We start from the raw sequence: 22,624 nt of genomic DNA on the forward strand, positions 1-22,624 counted from the left end.
GGTATCTAATCCTACGGCATGTGGTACTGTGTGCAGACGTGCGTATCTAATCCTACGGAATTTGGTACTGTGTGCAGACACGCTTATCTCATCCTCTGGCGTGTGGTACTGTGTGCAGACGCACATATTTAATCCTCCCCTGTGTGGTATTGTGTAAAGAGGCACGTATCTAATCCTAAGGCATGTGGTATGGTGTGCAGACACGTGTATCTAATCCTACGGCATGTGGTACTGTGTGTAGACGCGCGTATCTAATCCTACGGCATGTGGTAATGTGTACAGACGCGTGTATCTAATCCTACGGCATGTGGTACTGTGTGTAGACGCGCGTATCTAATCCTACGGCATGTGGTACTGTGTGCAGACGCGTGTATCTAATCCTATGGCGTGTACAACTGTGTGAACACACGTGTATCTAATCCTCCCCTGTGTGGTATTGTGTGAAGAGGCGCGTATCTAAACCTACGGCGTGTGGAACTGTGTGTAGATGCGTGTATCCAATCCCCCGGCATGTGGTACTGTGTGCAGATGCGCGTATCTAATCCTATGGCATGTGGTACTGTGTGTAGACACGCGTAGCTAATCCTCCCCCGTGTGGTACTGTGTGCAAACACGCGTATCTAATCCTCCCCCGTGTGATACTGTGTGCTGAGATGCGTATCTAATTCTCTGGCTTGTGGTACTGTGTGCAGAGGCATGTATCTAATCCTCCAAAGTGTGGTACTGTGTGCACACACACGTATCTAATCCTCCCTTGTGTGGTATTGTGTGAAGAGGAGCGTATCTAATCCTTTGGCGTGTGGAACTATGTGTAGTCGCGCATATCTAATCCTACTGCATGTGGTACTGTGTGCAGATGCGTGTATCTAATCCTATGGCGTGTACAACTGTGTGCAGACGCGCGTATCTAATCCTCTGGAATGTGGAACTGTGTGTAGACGCATGTATCTAATCCTACGGCATGTGGTACTCTGTGCAGACGCGTGTATCTAATCCTATGGCGTGTACAAATGTGTGCAAACGCACGTATCTAATCCTCTGGAGTGTGGAACTGTGTGTAGACGCCTGTATCTAATCCTTCGGCATGTGGAACCGTGTGCAGACGCACGTATCAAATCCTTCAGTGTGTGGAACTGTGTGCAGAAATGCGTATTTAATCCTCTGGTGTGTGGGACTGTGTGGAGACCCGTGTATCTAATCCTCTGGCGTGTGATACTGTGTGCTGATCTGTGTATCTAATCCTCTGATGCGTGTATCTCAGTTTGGATATCAGTGTTGGGTTGTGTATATGGAGTGACCATGTGTATTGCAGTTGGAATATGAGTGAAAGACTTGCAGGTTTGTATTGGCTAAGGGGGGGGGGCATTGTGTTTGGAATGCTGTATCTCAGCAACGGTACGTCCGAGCGAGTTGGAGTCTCGTCTTAAACCTTCCCGGATACCTGAAGTATCTTTGTGCCAAATTTGGTGAAGATCGGTCCAGTCGTTTGGTTCGCATTAGAGCACAGACAGACAGACAGACAGAAATTCATTTTTATAATATAGGGAGATATATATAATATTAATATATATATAAATATGTAATATTCATCTGGAGTATTATCCCACAGTCATCTAAAGCCTGGAATGTCCATGTGTTCATTGTATGAAAGCTACATATGAGAAAGCTACATGTGAGTCCATCTGAAGCTTCTTTTCATATCTGTGCCCCACTGTAATTATTCTATGCTGCCATCTGTTTGCAACATGTACATGCGGTTAACATGTAAAGAGGTTAAATAAATCTGGTCTTAGTTATATGACTGTTTTACTATGTTATAAATGTTTAATGTAAAAAGAATGTAACATTTCAAAAATGCTGCTCACTAAAACAGCTTGTATAGGTGCAATATATTACATTTTATGACTTACACATAATGAAATATTTTATACCGTTCTGATTAGCTAATAATGTCTGTTGTAGTTATACTGTAATTGGCCATCTATGGCAATAGAGGTTGTGACTATTAGGTTATATAGGACTATAACTCCCACTCAGATTATACTCCCTTGCTTACATACAAAGTGCACCTGTGCAAATGTTGTGCCAGTGTGGTCTTGCGCTGAGACCATATTTAATTTTCTGCCACAGTGGGACAAATGTATACATAGACATTACAAGTCAATGTGGGATTAGCTATCAAATGCAGTGTAGATAAGCAGGATAGCTGTATATGTATACATGGATCTCATGCACACTGGAATGCTAATCCCCTTCTCAAAAGTAAAAACAGTGCTTGGTTTAAGCAGAGGAATTCTGCCATGCACAGATGTGGCAGCTCATGCCTTGAATTTAGTTAAGGGCTCTAGTTTCTTAAGAAACCAATTAAATGCAATATTGTGACATGCTGGCAAACCTTTGGCAGGTTGCAGCCCAGAAAAGTCAAGAGGAAAGATTTATCTGTATACCCCGGAAAAAAAAATATTCACTGCTGGACTGTTACCTATCCTAAGTCTTATTTTTTAGCTTGATGTATTAAATGACACATATAAAATAAAGACATATTTGTATATAATCCTAGCTACTGCCTCCACACACACACCAGGCATTGATCCAGCACTGCCCGAGATGGAATATATCACTATTCTTCTTTTACTAATTAAAGATTTTATCTTTAGCATTTTTTAAGAAAGGCTATTCTTCCTCTACCTTTAGATGTCTTCTCCACGACGCTGTTCCGGTGATATTCTCGTTATTTTCCATATGCAAATGAGTCTCCAGACAGCATGGGGATGGCCCCCTTGCGCTCAAACAGCACTGGGGGTGTCCCCTTTACTGCCTGAAGACTCTCCAGTGATGCCCTTCTTCTACAGCCGTGCAAGTCCTCCTTTGTCTTCTTTGCGTAAGTGATGCTGGTACAGAGCATATTCAGCATATTCAGTATGCTTTATAGTCCGTAGAACTACACGAGCATACTGCTCTTTTGCATACAGAAAAAAACGGGAATATCACCAGAACGGCGGTATTTCACTGTAGAAATACCTGGCTGTGTAGTCGTGTTACATTTGACAAGATTGCATTATTGTATTGACTTATCTGGATAAAGTATAAATACAAATATAGTACATGAAAAACATTCATTTTCTTCAAGGGTACATGATACATTTCAGCAGAGATTTACTTTCTAACATGTAAACAGTTAGGATTTGACAAGAACATACAGTCATAGAGGTATTAGGGTGCATTCACACGGAGTAAACGCGCCGCGCAATGTGGTGCGTTTACGGCGCGTGTACGCCGCGTTTTTTTACGGTGCGCGATTACGCCACGTTAACGCCGCGTAAACATGGCGTTAATGCGGCATAATCGCGCAACGTAAAAAAACGCGGTGTATACGCGCCCTAAACGCGCCACATTGCGCGGTGCGTTTACTCCGTGTGAATGCACCCTTAGATTGACACTTTCTTAGCTGAGACTAAGGACATATTTTAGATGGTGAGGTCTCAAAGTATGGAAGTGTATTTCCTGCAGACTTACTGTGGATAGAGTTGAGCCGATCTTGAGATTTCAGGATCGTTTTTAAAATCCGATTTCCGATCATTTTCCATTCAAACCCGATCCCAATCGAAGATCAGATTTTTAGAAACGATCCTACTCACTACACGCTTTAATTTTTAGACTCAGCGCTGTGTAGTGATTAAAAAATCCCCTGGCTACTTAAGACCCCCTGCTGTCCACTTACCTGCACAGAAGCGCTGCCCCTGCTGCTCCACGCTGCTCTCGCTACTCTTCTTTCTACTTCGCATGTCTGCAGAGCACCGTATGTGCCCCCCGCCTCCCAGGCTAGTGTTACTGATGCTGGGAGTAGGCAGGGCTTGTTGTGGCTTAGGAGAGTGTGGGTGGGTACAGGGCGGGGAGATGTGAGTGCATCACTCACGTCTCCCCTCCCAGTACCCGCCCACACTCTCCTAAGCCACAAGCCCCGCCTTCTTCCTAGGTCTGTAACACTAACCTGGGAGCTAGGGGCGTGCACGGACCGAGAATAACGGGGAGCAACTGCGGCAGCGGATCTGTGCAGGTAAGTGGACTATTCTGTTTCTAGTGGACATCCCATAGGAATGAATGGATGCAGCCGGCACACAGCCTGTGCCAGCGTCGAGCCGCTTAACCCCCTATGCGCTGGCTGCGTCCATTCATTACTACAGCATAGCAGGGAGGAAACAGAAGAGTAGATAATATCTACTCTTCTGTTTCCTCTCTGTGTGCCGTAGACTGGACTCTGCTACATGTGCATTACTGTACATTGACTTGTCTATCTACTCTTCTGCTTCGTCCCTGTTAGCTTTTCCCACAATGCTTGGCCAGTAGCAAAGCATTGTGGGAAATGACCTCCGACCTCGATCCCGCCTAAAATTTACCCGATCGTTGATCGGAATCCGATCTTTTCCGATCCCAATCGCTCAACCCCAACTGTGGACTTTTATTGGATTTCAGCCTTTGAAAAGAGAGAAATCCCTAACAACTGGGCAGCAAGACCACATATCAACATTGTAATATATTACAAGAAAGAACACATACAAGCTCAGAATAGCAGATAGAAAAGATACTAGGAACTAAAAAGAAAAGAAAGACTTCAGGATCATTTAGCTCTCTGTGTAGAGTGATCTCCGCTTAGCCTGATGTTGATTATACAGTCTGACCGTGGTTGGGAGGAAAGACCGTGCTCCTCCTCACACTTGGGGTGAAGCAGTCGGTACTGTATACTCCAATAGTATGATTTGAGAAATTATATTATCACAAGCAAAAAGCCAGATTTGCCCCCTAGAATACATGACGTACAAAGAACTGATATTATTAGAATTCCTCTTTAATGCGACTGTTGCACATTAATATTCATTTATAGAAGTCACAAATTCAGATAACAATGGATTGTCTCAATACATTATGCCTTTTACACAAACATACAAAATATTCAAAGAATAAACAAGGATAAGGTAAAAACTGCTTCATAATGCAATACACAGTAAAACATATATAAAAAAGACACGTTCTGAAAAATTGGATCAAAGATAAAGATGTGTCCATCCTAATCCAGCCATTTCGGTAAGGAAGCCAATTCAATACAATATCTCAGCATGCTAATAAAACTCTTCACGGGCTCTTCACAGGTTCACAACACATCTACTTACCACATTCACACAAGTACATATATGATAGATTGCATATCACATTGTGACAGCATATCAGTTTATATTATCATATGCAAAATAGCTGCTCATCTCAACACGGAAGTATTTGGACATGTCTACCCAAGGGCAAAGGATAGGAAAGACACATCTGTACATGTATTAGTGTTTTGTCCTAATACAATGATGCATTGGTCCACAAAACTATCAGTTGTAATTGACCTAGATTTTTACAGTACACAAGATTTGGACTGTAATATTGTAGCATAACTTCACATTATAATACAAGTAGTTTAGCTCTAGCCGTATCATGACATGCTTGTTCTATACAGCAATACACTAAACATTTTCAAGCATTATCCATCCCTTCTCTCCCAAAATAACAGACTACCGGTAAATGGCTACCTCTTTTCTGACAAGCCTATAGACTCTATCATATAACAAACTTTCTAACAGTACAGTATTCTGATCCACAATTTATTACTGTAACCAATATGTAAAACGTAGTCAGCATTGTTATAAAAAGTGTATAAAGTGCCAATATGTATCCCTTTGAATAACTTTATGAACATCGAGGCTCCATTATTGGATTGTTGTTAGGGTTTCAGATATATTTTATTGCAAGAAGAGTGAAACCCTGACAGACCCCATTATAAGTTAACAGTTCCAAAATAGCTACCTTAAACTGGGAGCCATTGCACAGAGCCTATGACTTTTTGGTCCTCATACAATACAGAATGCCTCAAATCTCAATTATCTTGTGTACCGTAAACACATTTCATGGTATAAGTTCTCACAGATGGAAGTTAACTGTCGGTTTCTCCATGCACATTTTCCATATGAACCTTGAGGTAGTCATTTCTTGTAAACTTTTTGTGGCAAAGCTGGCACTCTGCCATCGGTCGGTTAGGGTTATGAGTCAACTTGTGTCGGATCAACATTTTTTTGAGCGAGAATGATAGGTCACAAACCTGAAAGAACAAGGATCATAAGTAAATCATAGGTAAAAGATGCTTGGACTGGGATTCATCTTGGAATTGAAGCGATGCTATTAGAGATGAGCGAACACTGTTCGGATGAGCCGATCTGAACAGCATGCTCCCATAGAAATGAATGGAAGCACCTGTGACGCTGACTTTGCCGGCGGCCGGCTGGCATCACAGGTGCTTCCATTCATTTCTATTGGAGCGTGCTGTTCGGATCGGCTGATCCGAAGAGTGTTTGCTCATCTCTAGCATCACATTATGCATCCATATCAGCGCCGCACCTCCCATGAGGTGACCTGAAGCGACCGCTTCAGGCGGCGCTATGCCAGGGCCTCAGGGAGGGCGGTATTTTTGGTTACCTAAGCCAGTCCAGGACAAGCTGTCCTGGACTGGCTTAGCACCGAGCGGTGGTTTGGGGAGGCCACTGGCGCAGCGCTGCTCCAGCAGCCTCCTCTCACGCTCAGGCAGAGAGCAGGTCAACTCCGTGCCTGCTCTCTGCCGGCGAACGGCGCTAAGCCCCGCCCCGCCCCCTTCACTTTGTCACTTTCTGTAGTTCGCCTCGGGCGGCGAAAGGGGCAGGTTCGCCCCTGATCCATATATATTATAAATGCTTAAAGGGGTTATCAATAGTACTATTGGACAATGCAGTACACTGATGTCACAGAAGTGAACTATAGAGCTCTAGCTTTGGCATATACAGCGTACATACATATATGTATATTAGATGATAGTCCAAGCTACAGTTTTATGAAAGATACGAAAATCAAGCTATTCCTCTGAAATAAGCTGTGTAGGACAGAGAAGAATATATCAGTGCAATATAAATAACACATATTAAATATGTATTTCCATAAAGAGACTGTAAACCTTACATCACATTGGAATGGTTTCTCTCCAGTATGTGTCCTCATATGCTCATCAAGTCCCCGCTTCTGGCTGAAAGCCTTGTTACATTCTGTACACTGGTATGGTTTTTCCTAAAAATAACAAGATGTAGGACTAAGTAACATAATTACAAAGTCTAATATTGTTGAAGAACCTCAGTTCCTACGGCACAAGGTTTTTACTCTCTCACTATGACTAGTAAAATGATTAGAGATGGAAAAAAAATACATCCAAATCCAGGTTTTTTCCATTTCCCCAAATATTCATTATAGGAACCTTTTCCAGCCATGTTTGATGACATGAGCATGTGATATTAGATATGCTTGTTTAACACCCTGCAAACTATATGTCATGGAAATAGGAAAGCAGTAATCCACACTATTGTCTTGTCAGCTCATTATTCTTGTGTACACTGGGCTCATTGTCCATCATCTCATAAGAACTTAAAAACATACATAAGATTCATTACAAAAAGATTAAGATAATTTCCTGAAATATGAGCAATAAGTGGAAAAATATATACTTCTTAAGGACCGCTCTGTGACCTGAATGAATAATACAGCTAAACAGTGAAATCCTATATAATAAACTGTATACAGTAGTGTTATATAGGTTTTCTCCATGATAGATGTTTAGATTGAACTCTATAGGAGGTAATCCAGTGGGAACAATTTATTCAGTGAACATATGATAGGGGTTGTTGCTGATTGTGGTGGTCCAACTGCAGGGACCCCCACTGATGTTGAGAACTGGGGTGTTTTATTTTTGTACCTCAGTTTGAGTGGAGAGGTAGGTCAGAAGTGGACACTGCTCATTCATTTCAATGGAATTTGCTGGAGACTGCTCAAGTAGAGTAATTGGTTCTCTCGCGCGGTTCCCATCGAAATGTGATGGAGCACATTTCTGACCTATGTAAATTCCATGTATTCTCCATGTGAAATGGTGTGCAAAGCACCCATTTCTTGTGATTGAAGGGCTTCAGAGAGGTTGGACCCCCACCATGCAGGAAGTTAACTTATATCTTGTGAATAGGGGATAACTTGTAGAGACCCAGAAACCACTTCTTGTCAGCATATAATTTATAGGACTGGCTTCCTTATCAAATTACATCAAAGAAACCTCTTAAAAGTTTGTCACTAGGTGGTACTTGACACTGGAAGGCTATTCATACTCTTCTCAGCATGCCCTAAAACCTACTTAAAAAACTGTCTGGAAATTGGAACTATGGTCCACATATGGTGGCTCTGATCTGTTGCCTTATCCTACTGGAATGCCTGATCAACTCCAAACTAAAAATCCACTTAACTCCATGATTGGCTATATTAAAAGTGGATCCTTTAAATGCCCCTAGGAAATGCACATTGCACATGCACCTGGCACTAGTTTTTTCTAGTTCTGAAACCTTTAACATTTCTAAATATATTATTGTTAAGTAACTACTATAATGATAACCTGAAGAATTACTGACTGACTCTGCTATACACCTAACCCAGTGACTTCACCTCTTTTCATTAACCCCCTTACTTCATCCCACCTCCTCAAAATCTACATGTCTTAACAGAGTGGCATAACTAAAGTCTTGTGGGCCCCGATATGATATTTTGTCTGGGGACCCCCCTACCTCATCCCTACAGTGAATTCTTGATAGTGATGGTTATGGGTGCTAAGGAGTTTAATCAACCTTAGTGTGGTTAGGGTAATCTGTGGGTCTCCTTGGCATGAAATCTGCAATCTAAATGCTGATGTCAGCGCTTGCATATTTTTCCCATAATCCCCCAGTGGAGCGAAAATGGCTTTTGTAAGTCTCCATACACCTGTGAAGGTGATCTCTCCTTAAAGAGGACCTTTCATCAGATTGGGCACAGCCAGTTCCATATACTGCTGGAAAGCCGACAGTGCGCTGAATTCAGCTTTCCCGATCTGTGCCCCGGGTTAACCACTATCAGTCCCGGTACCGTTGCGCTTTACAGTCAGAAGGGTGTTTCTGACAATCAGTCAGGAACGTCCTTCTCCACAGCAGCGCCTATCGCGCTGTACAGTGTGAGCAATGAGGAACGCCCCCTCCCCTCCTGATAATACTCGTCTATAGACGAGTACTGTGAGCAGAGGGAGGGGGCGTTCCTCCCCACTCACACTGTACAGCGCGATAGACGCTGCTGTGGAGAAGGACGTTCCTGACTGACTGTCAGAAATGCCCTTCTGACTGTAAAGAGCTACGGTACTGGGACCGATAGCGCTTTACCCGGGGCACAGATCGGGAAAGCTGATACTCTGCTGAATTCAGCGCACTGTCAGCTTTCCAGCAGTATATAGAACTGGCTGTGCCCAATCTGATGAAAGGTCCTCTTTAAGGAGTGATAATATCCCCAGAACCTATATCAAAATAAAATGAGCTTCAAAATAAAGAAATATAAAGTCCTGTTTTCTTCAGGGAAAGTTGTATTTTCTGCATATACTATTTTGAGGTGCATATATGATGATGTTTAATTTAAGAAAAAAATTAAAACACCATTCTGCCATGTCCCCTTCACTTTGTTCATCATTGACCTACAAGTGGCCTTATTTATATGGTCTCATTTATATGGCAATGTCATAACTATGGGCCCTTGCTGATTTTTTTTCCCAGGGATTTAACTGTGATGACAATTATAATTATGATTATTTTTTATTATTATACATCATTATTAAAGGGTTGAGCTAAGTAATAATACATTTTTATTTATATAACGCCAATATATATATATATATATATATATATATATATATATATATATATATATACAGCCCTAGGAGTATGTATTACAAAATGAATGACACTTCTCTAAACCTAGTATAACCATGAATTAATTATGCATTCAATAGAGCAGAACCTTGTTTTTATACAAAATGTCAGAAACCATTATGGGATACATTTAAACCCAAAATAAAGGCATTCTACAGAAGACGGGAACATAACTGATGATTTTTGTTTAGATTGGAAGTAGAGATGATGTACATATTTTCCCATGTTGGCACAGGACAGAACCTATCACTGAAAAAACATGGAATGTAGTTTTACAGCTTATGAAGACTGACCAAAGGAGCACATTTCCTTACAACTAGTTTATGTTTCCACACCGATCTCTCTGTCCCTAAAGGCTTTAAAGCTTCCTTCCTCTACTCTGCACTAGAAAGTCATACAGATGGGATACTGTCTCCTACAATCATTCTCTTCATTGGAGTCCATGATAAAATATATGTAAAATATATCTTAATTTATGAAGTCAAAATATTAGCAATAATAAGGTCTGGACATGGCTGTAATCAATTTCTGGCAGATCTACTATTTTTCCTGCAGGATTGTGGAATTTTAGCTGAATAAACAGACTATTCATTTCTGGCATGTGCACTGTAAAGTTTTTCTTCTAATAGTACATGAAAGCTAGAGGAGTATTGTATGCACAACCACAATTCTTGTTTTAAAGCACCAACGAAGTATCAATGTATAAATAACACAAAACATTCTTTTGATTTTAAATCTAAATTTATTGTTACAAAAATGTTTTTAATTGTAAAAAATATTGGTATCAGGAAAACACAAACACATAAAAACATTTAAAAACACACAACAAGAGTGGAGGTCGCACTGGACTGAGCAGCTCCAGCAGGTGTATAATCCGCTAGTGGTGTAGGGGATGAGAACAGCCACAATTAATGTGTGTATAGAGAGGCCCAGTATTTTGTATATATAAATGTAAATAGGCTCCTATTGCCCACAATATCACAAGATCAGGGCACTTAATTGAAAAGTATCTGTAGCATTGCAAAGATCATACCCACATCACCACTATATAGTAAGAGCATATCAGGTAACAGAACCAATGTAAAGTTACACACACATGCCAGTATTACATAAGCCAACCTACATAGGACAAAATGTGAAGCATATACATAAACCACTGCTCACCAGCTGCGACCTCCACTCTGAGCCCCGACGGACCGTTTCGCCCTGCTTCTTCAGGGGGCTACGAAGCAGGGGCGAAACGGTCCGTCGGGGTTCAGAGTGGAGGTCGCAGCTGGTGAGCAGTGGTTTATGTATATGCTTCACATTTTGTCCTATGTAGGTTGGCTTATGTAATACTGACATGTGTGTGTAACTTTACATTGGTTCTGTTACCTGATATGCTCTTACTATATAGTGGTGATGTGGGTATGATCTTTGCAATGCTACAGATACTTTTCAATTAAGTGCCCTGATCTTGTGATATTGTGGGCAATAGGAGCCTATTTACATTTATATATACAAAATACTGGGCCTCTCTATACACACATTAATTGTGGCTGTTCTCATCCCCTACACCACTAGCAGATTATACACCTGCTGGAACTGCTCAGTCCAGTGCGACCTCCACTCTTGTTGTGTGTTTTTAAATGTTTTTACGTGTTTGTGTTTTCCTGATACCAATATTTTTTACAATTAAAAACATTTTTGTAACAATAAATTTAGATTTAAAATCAAAAGAATGTTTTGTGTTATTTATTAGAGATGAGCGAACAGTGTTCTATCGAACACATGTTCGATCGGATATCAGGGTGTTCGCCATGTTCGAATCGAATCGAACACCACGTGGTAAAGTGCGCCAAAATTCGATTCCCCTCCCACCTTCCCTGGCGCCTTTTTTGCACCAATAACAGCGCAGGGGAGGTGGGACAGGAACTACGACACCGGGGGCATTGAAAAAAATTGGAAAAAGTCATTGGCTGCCGAAATCAGGTGACCTCCATTTTAGACGAATAGTGGATTTCAAATCCGGGTCATATGAGAATGTGAACTTTGTGACTATGAGGCAGGGATAGCTGTACAGGCCGGGATAGCTAGGGATAACCTTTATTTAGGGGGGAATGTTATTAAAAATAACTTTTTGGGGCTCTATCGGGTGTGTAATTGTGATTTTTGTGAGATAAACTTTTTCCCATAGGGATGCATTGGCCAGCGCTGATTGGCCGAATTCCGTACTCTGGCCAATCAGTGCTGGCCAATGCACTCTATTAGCTTGATGAAGCAGAGTGTGCACAAGGGTTCAAGCGCACCCTCGGCTCTGATGTAGCAGAGCCGAGGGTGCACAAGGGTTCAAGTGCACCCTCGGCTCTCCTACATCAGAGCCGAGGGTGCGCTTGAACCCTTGTGCAGCCTCGGCTCTGCTACATCAGAGCCGAGGGTGCGCTTGAACCCTTGTGCACACTCTGCTTCATCAAGCTAATAGAATGCATTGGCCAGCGCTGATTGGCCAATGTATTCTATTAGCCTGATGAAGTAGAGCTGAATGTGTGTGCTAAGCACACACATTCAGCTCTACTTCATCGGGCTAATAGAATGCATTGGCCAGCGCTGATTGGCCAGAGTACGGAACTCGACCAATCAGCGCTGGCTCTGCTGGAGGAGGCGGAGTCTAAGATCGCTCCACACCAGTCTCCATTCAGGTCCGACCTTAGACTCCGCCTCCTCCGGCAGAGCCAGCGCTGATTGGCCGAAGGCTGGCCAATGCATTCCTATGCGAATGCAGAGACTTAGCAGTGCTGAGTCAGTTTTGCTCAACTACACATCTGATGCACACTCGGCACTGCTACATCAGATGTAGCAATCTGATGTAGCAGAGCCGAGGGTGCACTAGAACCCCTGTGCAAACTCAGTTCACGCTAATAGAATGCATTGGCCAGCGCTGATTGGCCAATGCATTCTATTAGCCCGATGAAGTAGAGCTGAATGTGTGTGCTAAGCACACACATTCAGCACTGCTTCATCACGCCAATACAATGCATTAGCCAGTGCTGATTGGCCAGAGTACGGAATTCGGCCAATCAGCGCTGGCCAATGCATTCTATTAGCCCGATGAAGTAGAGCTGAATGTGTGTGCTAAGCACACACATTCAGCACTGCTTCATCACGCCAATACAATGCATTAGCCAGTGCTGATTGGCCAGAGTACGGAATTCGGCCAATCAGCGCTGGCTCTGCTGGAGGAGGCGGAGTCTAAGGTCGGACCTGAATGGAGACTGGTGTGGAGCGATCTTAGACTCCGCCTCCTCCAGCAGAGCCAGCGCTGATTGGTCGAGTTCCGTACTCTGGCCAATCAGCGCTGGCCAATGCATTCTATTAGCCCGATGAAGTAGAGCTGAATGTGTGTGCTTAGCACACACATTCAGCTCTACTTCATCAGGCTAATAGAATACATTGGCCAATCAGCGCTGGCCAATGCATTCTATTAGCTTGATGAAGCAGAGTGTGCACAAGGGTTCAAGCGCACCCTCGGCTCTGATGTAGCAGAGCTGAGGGTGCACAAGGGTTCAAGTGCACCCTCGGCTCTCCTACATCAGAGCCGAGGGTGCGCTTGAACCCTTGTGCAGCCTCGGCTCTGCTACATCAGAGCCGAGGGTGCGCTTGAACCCTTGTGCACACTCTGCTTCATCAAGCTAATAGAATGCATTGGCCAGCACTGATTGGCCAGAGTACGGAATTCGGCCAATCAGCGCTGGCCAATGCATTCTATTAGCCCGATGAAGTAGAGCTGAATGTGTGTGCTAAGCACACACATTCAGCACTGCTTCATCACGCCAATACAATGCATTAGCAGGTGCTGATTGGCCAGAGTACGGAATTCGGCCAATCAGCGCTGGCTCTGCTGGAGGAGGCGGAGTCTAAGATCGCTCCACACCAGTCTCCATTCAGGTCCGACCTTAGACTCCGCCTCCTCCAGCAGAGCCAGCGCTGATTGGCCGAATTCCGTACTCTGGCCAATCAGCACTGGCTAATGCATTGTACTGGCGTGATGAAGCAGTGCTGAATGTGTGTGCTTAGCACACACATTCAGCTCTACTTCATCGGGCTAATAGAATGCATTGGCCAGCGCTGATTGGCCGAATTCCGTACTCTGGCCAATCAGCACTGGCTAATGCATTGTATTGGCGTGATGAAGCAGTGCTGAATGTGTGTGCTTAGCACACACATTCAGCTCTACTTCATCGGGCTAATAGAATGCATTGGCCAATCAGCGCTGGCCAATGCATTCTATTAGCGTGAACTGAGTTTGCACAGGGGTTCTAGTGCACCCTCGGCTCTGCTACATCAGATTGCTACATCTGATGTAGCAGTGCCGAGTGTGCATCAGATGTGTAGTTGAGCAAAACTGACTCAGCACTGCTAAGTCTGCATTCGCATAGGAATGCATTGGCCAGCCTTCGGCCAATCAGCGCTGGCTCTGCCGGAGGAGGCGGAGTCTAAGGTCGGACCTGAATGGAGACTGGTGTGGAGCGATCTTAGACTCCGCCTCCTCCAGCAGAGCCAGCGCTGATTGGTCGAGTTCCGTACTCTGGCCAATCAGCACTGGCCAATGCATTTCTATGGGGAAAAGTTAGCTTGCGAAAATCGCAAACTGACAGGGATTTCCATGAAATAAAGTGACTTTTATGCCCCCAGACATGCTTCCCCTGCTGTCCCAGTGTCATTCCAGGGTGTTGGTATCATTTCCTGGGGTGTCATAGTGGACTTGGTGACCCTCCAGACACGAATTTGGGTTTCCCCCTTAACGAGTTTATGTTCCCCATAGACTATAATGGGGTTCGAAACCCATTCGAACACTCGAACAGTGAGCGGCTGTTCGAATCGAATTTCGAACCTCGAACATTTTAGTGTTCGCTCATCTCTATTATTTATACATTGATACTTAGTTGGTGCTTTGAGTTTTTGTGGGTATCTTTGTTCTTTATCTAGTATTGAGATTGCTTTGGGTTTGACAATTCTTGTTTTAGTTTTTTCCAGTGAAAACAGAATGTTGCATATGATAATCAATACAAATAATTAAAATTGTTATAATATGTAATGTATTATTAAAGTGGGATTTTCAAATGTGGTGGTACTAACCGGAAAAGCAACACAATTCACCACTTTCCAGCTACAATTCCCTTCCAATTATATTTACATTGAAGACAACTTTCTAACTTCTATATCACACAGATGGTATCAGCTACCTTCTTGGCAGAGATTTTCCTTGGTTCTTCAGTGTGGATGGATAAAGTTCTAACTAAAATTTAACAGTCTCTATCTTTTCGAAGGAATCTCTACCTTAAAAGGGTTATCCACTTTCTACAATTGATGGCCTATCCTTAGGAAAAGTCATAAATATTAGGTCTTGTTCACATGGGGCAAGAGGGGACGAATTCTGGCGCCGAATCCACCTCAGAATCCACCCCCTTACAATAGAGGTCTATGTAGACCATTAGCTTCCTAGCGGGAATATACCACTCATGGAACAAAGAAGCGAGCTGCCCTTTCTTCAGGCAGACTCTGCAGCTGATTCAAACTCAGCGTCCGCCTCGCGACAACACCCTCTGGACTAGGCCCATTCATTTGGGCCTACTCTGGAACGGGAAGCCACAACTTTCGGCCTAGAAAGGCCTCTTTCTTCTTATAGTTATCTTATGGATTTCTTCTGATTTAGTTCACTCCTCATATCAAGCCAACTGTAATATGTCTCCAAAAGAGAATTAGATTTAAAATGATCAGGGGAACAATGGGTACAAAACATGGTTACCCAATGGGAGGCAGACCATCATGACACATTCATTAGAGTCTGGACCCTTTGAATAGACAATATAATTTCATTTCAAGACATTGATATATGTACAGTACAGACCAAAAGTTTGGCCACACCTTCTCATTCAACGAGTTTTCTGCATTTACATGACTATGAAAATTGTAGATTCACACTGAAGGCATCAGAACTATCTCTTGAAGCTTATGAAGAGAATGCCAAGGGTGTGCAAAGCAGTGATCAAAGCAAAAGGTGGCTACTTTGAGGAACCTAGAATATAAGACAGATTTTCAGTTGTTTCACACTTTTTTGTTAAGTATATAATTCCACATGTGTTAATTCATAGTTTTGATGCCTTCAGTGTGAATCTACAATTTTCATAGTCATGAAAATACAGAAAAGGGGGCCACACGGTGGCTCAGTGGTTAGCACTGCAGCCTTGCAGCGCTGGAGTCCTGGTGCCCAAATCCCGCCAAGGGCATAAAACCATCTGCAAGGAGTTTGTATGTTCTCCCCGTGTTTGCATGGATTTCCATCCCATATTCCAAAAAAAGACATACTGATAGGAAAAAATGTACATTGTGAGCTCTATGTGGGGCTCACAATCTACATTAAAAAAAGAAAATACAGAAAACTCTTTGAATGAGAAGGTGTGTCCAAACTTTTGGTCTGTACTGATATATCGATATCATCGATATAATAAAATTCCAAAGCTTTCCTATACTCTTTAAATGTCCATAGTTACCACCGTATGAGAGAATCCCATTCCCAACTTGAATGAGAGCTGAGTGGCGGTACCTTGGTACAGCCACTATATAGTATACAGAGCTCTCTGTTTCCAGCTCTGTACTCTGTGCAGGTCTGGGGGCCACAGCAGTTGATTGGTGAGTGTTCTGGGCAGTCGAGACCCCATCAATTAAATATTGCTGACCTTTCCTAAGGATAGAACATGAATATCAACTCTTGGATAAACCCTTTAATACCTCATCACCTTTTTGACCCTCAGAATAAATAAGTGTTAAGTTCAGTATTAAGTCTTAGCCTTATTTATTGAAAAAATATATATCTATCCAAAAGAGATATCTTCCAGCTCTGCATATCTGCTTATAAACAAGTGACTACACTGAATGTGTTGTATTAGCCATATGCTTTCTCCATACTAAACATTCTTGCATAGATAAGACATCAATTGAAATAACACAGTAGCACACAGCAGGGATTTAGTGTTGAAATGACTGCTGAAAGGTGTAGAATATACACTAGCAAATTCACTTCCTAAATAAACATGCACATAACTTATTCTCAATTAGCTATTTACCTTCACAGAGAATATCAGATATTTAGAGAATATTTCTAATAACCACTAAGGATGGAAAGTCCTGCTGGTTAACAAGGCACGCTTATTTATAATATGCTATAATTAAAATCAATTAATATGTACTGTAGACATCAATATTTCTTAGATGATAAAGATACTGTGTACTTTGAGTGTACTGGGAAATATCTATCTATCTATCTATCTATCTATCTATCTATCTATCTATCTATCTATCATGTATCTATCTGTCTGTCTGTCTGTCTAGATATCTATCCGTCTATCTATCTATCTATCTATCTATCTATCTATCTATCTATCTATCTCCTATCTATCTATTTATCTATCTATCTATCTATCTATCCATCTGTCTGTCTATCTATCCATCTATCCGTCTGTCTATCTATCTCCTATCTATCTATCTATCTATCTATCTATCTATCTATCTATCTATCTATCTATCTATCTATCTATCCATCCATCCGTCTATCTATCTATTAGCCTATCTATCTATCTATCTATCTATCTATCTATCTCCTATCTATCTATCTATCTATCTATCTATCCATCTATCTATCTATCTCCTATCTATCTATCCAGTATATAATTATTTGTGATAAAAGGATTGATTTTAAAGGGTCTTTCTCAATATAGGCATTGAGGCATGTAGCTAGGTGGGGCTTGTCCCTTGGAGAGGACCTTTCATGTCCACAGGTACATGTGGTTTTATATACTGCTAGAAAGCCAAAGGTGTGCTGAATTTCGCCCACTGTCAGCTTTCCCGTTATGTGAACCATCACATAACAGCACCGATCTCTCCCCACTGTCAGAAGGGCGTTCCTGGCAGTTTAGCTGGGCTGTGAGGAATGCCCCCTGACTGTACTCATCCATAAACTAGCACTGGGGGGTGTTCTTCACAGCTTAGCATCATGGCTGGGCAGTAGGGAACACCCCCTCTGACAGTACAGCACTACGGATAGTACTGTCATGGGGTGCGTTCCTCACAGTGCAGCTATACTGTGAGGAACATCCTTCTGACAGTGGGGATATATCAGTAATGACACTGATATCTCCAACCCTGGAGGGAAAGCCGATAGTGCGCTTTATCTGTTTTCACAAATCCATCCACACACTGAAATGTATGGGGATCTGTGAAAAAACTTTCATGTGAATAAGTCCATGCATGAATAAATCCCTTCCATGGACTTGAACAGACCAACAACACCGTTTTTCATAGGCCTATCGTATAAATAAAGCCTTTATTTATTCAACATTTTTCAACACAATGTAGTGTGTAAAACCAGGCTAAACCCAGAATCGGTCAGCTTTCTGCTCCAAATGCAAGAGAAGAAACTATAATGCTTTAAACTGGAAAAAGCTTTGTAATGTCTGAGATTGTCAAACTACAGCAACCATGCTTGTTTTAGTGTATCCCGCTGAGACGGGGGAATGAAGATAATACAGAAAATTGCCTTTCAATGTAACCTGCCTGACTACAATATAAACTTAGAACAGGACCTTGAAAAGTCATCCTTAACAATTTCCTATTTTTTTCCTGTTATTTTTAGTTGGATGTTGCATAGTTTGATATTTCATCACTAAAAGGAAAAAAAAATGTTGCATTGCTTGGGGAAATGTTTTTGATATAGCCGGTCTAGTATTGCTGGCCATACTGCATGAAAGGTTGTAGTCAAATCTTTATTTATTTTTTTCTTTTAAAGGGGGTTTCTGAATTTTTCATACTTACGGTACATCATCAGTATATGATCTGTGGGTTTCAACAATAGATCAATCATCTGTTCCCACAACCGACATGTGCTGGAAGTTGGAGCAATGGACAGGGAATACCTGCAGTAATTGGAGCAGCGCTGCAAGACAGGGTTGACACGGCGCTCCTATTAGTTGAATAGGAACAGCCCAAGCATGCTTACAGTTCACGTTACCAGCTCCCTAGAGACTGTCAGAACAGATGATTTGTCAGGAGTTCAGGTGGCAGCCCCCTTTAGATCACATACTGATGACTTATTCTGATCAAGATTGTGTGCTAGTAGGCATACGTGTTCACCAATACAGATCATGAAGAGATTCTAAAGGCAGATCAAAACAGATCTCTCAGATTTTTATTAAATACAATCTAATTTAAAACTTTTTTCATGGCCCATTGTTATATTGCAATGTGTGTGTTGTCAGAATTACTCTTCAAGGTACTATTTATTTTCCATGACAATGCCACAGTTCTGTAATATTGTATATCTCTAGGAAGTTGGGACTGGGGAATCTTTACACTTCAGACTAAAAATCCAAGGAAGCATCTTCTGATGTGCTTTCTAAAGCAGAGGAAACACATATGATACTTGTATTTTCAATTCAATAACAAAATCAAAAAGTTCAAAATCAAATAAAAAATATCTACCTGATGAGCATTTCTATCAGCAATTTCATTTCTTCTACTTCTTAGAGTTACTTACGGTAGTTATAGCTGTAGCTTAGATCTATGGTTTTGTTAGATGAGTAAGTAGTTACAGTTACTGCCCAGCCCTCTGTCCCTACATTCATTCAGGGACCTGATACATATAATAAGTACATGTGATGATGATGAATCGGATCATCAGTGGTGCCTGTCTGTCTTCTATTACTATTACCACTTTACCCATAACACCACTGTGGAGAAACAGCAGTCTTACAGTCAAGGTGATATCATGTATTTTGGGATTGTACTGGTAGACTTTAGCTACAATCCTACAATAGAAAAGTGTTGAATATGGTTTTGTCTCATGAAGATAAGATTATTTGAAAATGAGATTGGCATTTCTGGAACATTTAGGGGAGGTTTCTTGGGGAGGTGGAGCTGGATTGTCCTTTCTATGGAGATTCAGATGTTGTGGGACACATATGGACAACAAAAATGGGGTTGCTTATTCAAGACCTTCCTGTATAATCAAAAACAAACTGCAAAACTGTATAAAAAGACTAAGTTTTGACTCCCTCACGATGTGTATATGGGTGGCCACCTTACACTGTATGTGCCACAACTCTTCTCCGCTAACACTACCTATGCCAAGTCTTGCCTCTCACTAGTGCTCATAGTACCTACTCAGGGGCCTGACTATCCCTATATGAACCTATATTTGTAGCTGCCTTTCGGTTTGAGACTATATGAGCAAGGCTTGCGAGAACAGAAACATTACATATTTTGGTCACAAAATTTGTTATGGTGGCTAATCATCCGACTAACCATCTTATTCTCAGGTATAATCCCTGGCCGACAGGTGGACCAGATTTAAATTAAAAGAGGTTGCCTGAGATCCTTTAAGAGAGTATGAACAAGGGTTCACATGGTGGCTCAGTGGTTAGCACTGCAGCCTTGCAGTGCTAGAGTCCTGGAGTTCAAATCCTGCCAAGGGCAAAAAACAATCTGCAAGGAGTTTGTATGTTCTCCCCGTGTTTGCATGGATTTAATTCTCATATTCCAAAAAGACATACTGATAGGGAGAAATGTACATTGTGAGCTCTATGTGGGGCTCACAATCTACCAAAAAAAAAAAAAAGACTATGAACAACAATGTTTTATTACACATAATTGGAAGTTTATGGGCCAAAGAGAAGACAATAGCTGTTTATAGAAGTCTATGTTCTGCCCATATAGCAGCGGACGCTGGTACCGGTTCACTTACCGTCTACAACTTAAACCCATTTTTTCCCATCATAGCTTTCAAAATAATATTATATCTTCAAAGTGCTATTTGATATTATCTTCTTTTCTTTACAGAAGAAAAAATGATGTCTCCAAATGTTATTAGATAATCTTCCATAATATATGTGAACTAATATCGGCACAGGGGGTAAAGTGTTCACAGACGACAGGAAGAAAAATATATGTACGTGCTATCTGAAAACACATGGGGTGGTGATGTAGTGACATCTATTTAATACCGTGCATCCTTTTTTCCTAGTGTGGATAAAATCAAACAACTGCAGCGACAGGCATGTTAGAAATGAAAACAGAATTAAAGTCCTGCAGAGTCTTGACAAAATCATATTGTTTCCTATAGACATATATAAACTTTCATCTGCATGCCTAGAAAATATGAGAAAAGTATAGTAAAATATGGTCAAAATTCTAAATATATACAAAAATTAATACTACGTACTGGCATCAACATTATCTATATAAATATATGAGGATAATATAATGCTAAGTTAAATAGGCCACGCATTTCTGTGCCTTATACTTATGAGCTGCCCCTGCTGCCCATTGCTGCTTTCTATTAACTCTGCACAGTAGGTAAAACAACCCCTGCTGCTACCTGTGACTAAGCTGTGAAGATCATAGCTGCCAGGAGTTAATGGGGGTCACATTTTTTATGGTTATGCATGGAAAATGGAAAATGCACATACACAAAGCCTTTTCTGTTTAGCAAACTCTTATCTGTTCCAGTATATCTAGTATACCAAACTTACTGAAGAGAAGGCTATGCTAAGCACTATCTAAATTTATACAAAACAAATACAGCTCATATAACATAATATAATATAAAAAAATATGCAATGATATGATATTGTGCTGTAAGAGAAAAATAACTTGTCTCATTGCTATGTGGGTTCTAGATATTGTGCCTTTCTTCTTGTGCAGTTCTTAGATTCCATAACTATAAATAAGATTATATATAAGGAAAAACATACTTTTATTTAATGTATTGTAGAATTGACTATAGTGCAATAATAGAAGTTGCTTATATCACTGGCGCAAAATAACGCGGCGTATACGCTCCTAACTCCCATTGAAATGAATGGGAACATTTTGAGTGCGTAATCTGCCGGCACGTGTATACGTGGCAGATCACGCTCCACGTTACATCGTGTGAACGCACCCTAAATTAGTTACGAGACAAATCTAATTTGTAGCTATGACTGAGGAAGCACCTGGGAGTTCTCTATATGTAAATGTCACTTCTTATTGGGTGAACTCGGTGATATAATTTAGCTTTGCACGTTACAGAAACAGTGAATGTAACCTACAGTCACAATGTATAAACCAATTAGCAACTAGAGTAAATCCTGAAAATGACGCCTAGACACATCATACACAGAAGTTCATGCAAAGGGGCGAAGTGAAGGCTAGAGACCCTCCCGGAAACAGAATGATACAATTTTTTGACAAAGATTTGCAGCCTGTTACAGTCAAACACCTCAATGACAACCAGCCTAGGATCAAAGTGACCACCTTTCATGTCTCCTTAACAAACCCCTAATGATACTTCCAAATATTACAATCCTTAGTAATACTAGAGGACTATACAGTGAAAATAGTGTATATAAGATTATTAAAATTCACTTATTATGGATGTCTTTGATCATCATTTTCCCCTAATTTCCTCTAACCCAATATTATAATTACTTTATTTCTATACAAGTGTGGATATAATAACAATGTCTTGAATGCCATGACAAACAGGTAATAATGTCCCCGGTTCCCTTCCTGAGGTAGTGGATTGGCCTCAGCAGGTACATGCGGTAGATACCTCCACCGGAAGACAACAATGGAGCTACAGGACAAGACTGCATGGGGAGGCGCTGGAGCACCAGGGACAGGTGAGTATATTGTTTTATTTTTATTCACCTCCCCCAGCCAAATTAATAAATAAAATGTTATCCTGGACAACCCCTTTAACTGTTCTTTACTCACCATCTTAAAGGGGCTCTGTC

At 41.4% G+C, this 22,624-nt stretch overlaps 1 protein-coding gene across 1 annotated transcript in view; it reads right to left on the reverse strand.

The window, feature by feature from the left end:
- Positions 1-5,323: 5,323 nt before the first annotated feature.
- The window catches only part of PRDM5 (PR/SET domain 5), a 135,249-nt gene continuing 117,948 nt past the window's right edge, over positions 5,324-22,624 (reverse strand). The window contains exons 15-16 of the mRNA XM_075287127.1: positions 7,024-7,128; positions 5,324-6,136 (exon numbers count right to left, since the gene is read on the reverse strand). Coding sequence (XP_075143228.1) covers positions 5,972-6,136; positions 7,024-7,128 — 270 coding nt within the window. The 3' untranslated portion in view covers positions 5,324-5,971. The remainder of the gene's footprint in view (positions 6,137-7,023; positions 7,129-22,624) is intronic.

The sequence above is a fragment of the Leptodactylus fuscus genome, chromosome 1, assembly GCF_031893055.1.
Source record: "Leptodactylus fuscus isolate aLepFus1 chromosome 1, aLepFus1.hap2, whole genome shotgun sequence".
Lineage (NCBI taxonomy): Eukaryota > Metazoa > Chordata > Amphibia > Anura > Leptodactylidae > Leptodactylus > Leptodactylus fuscus.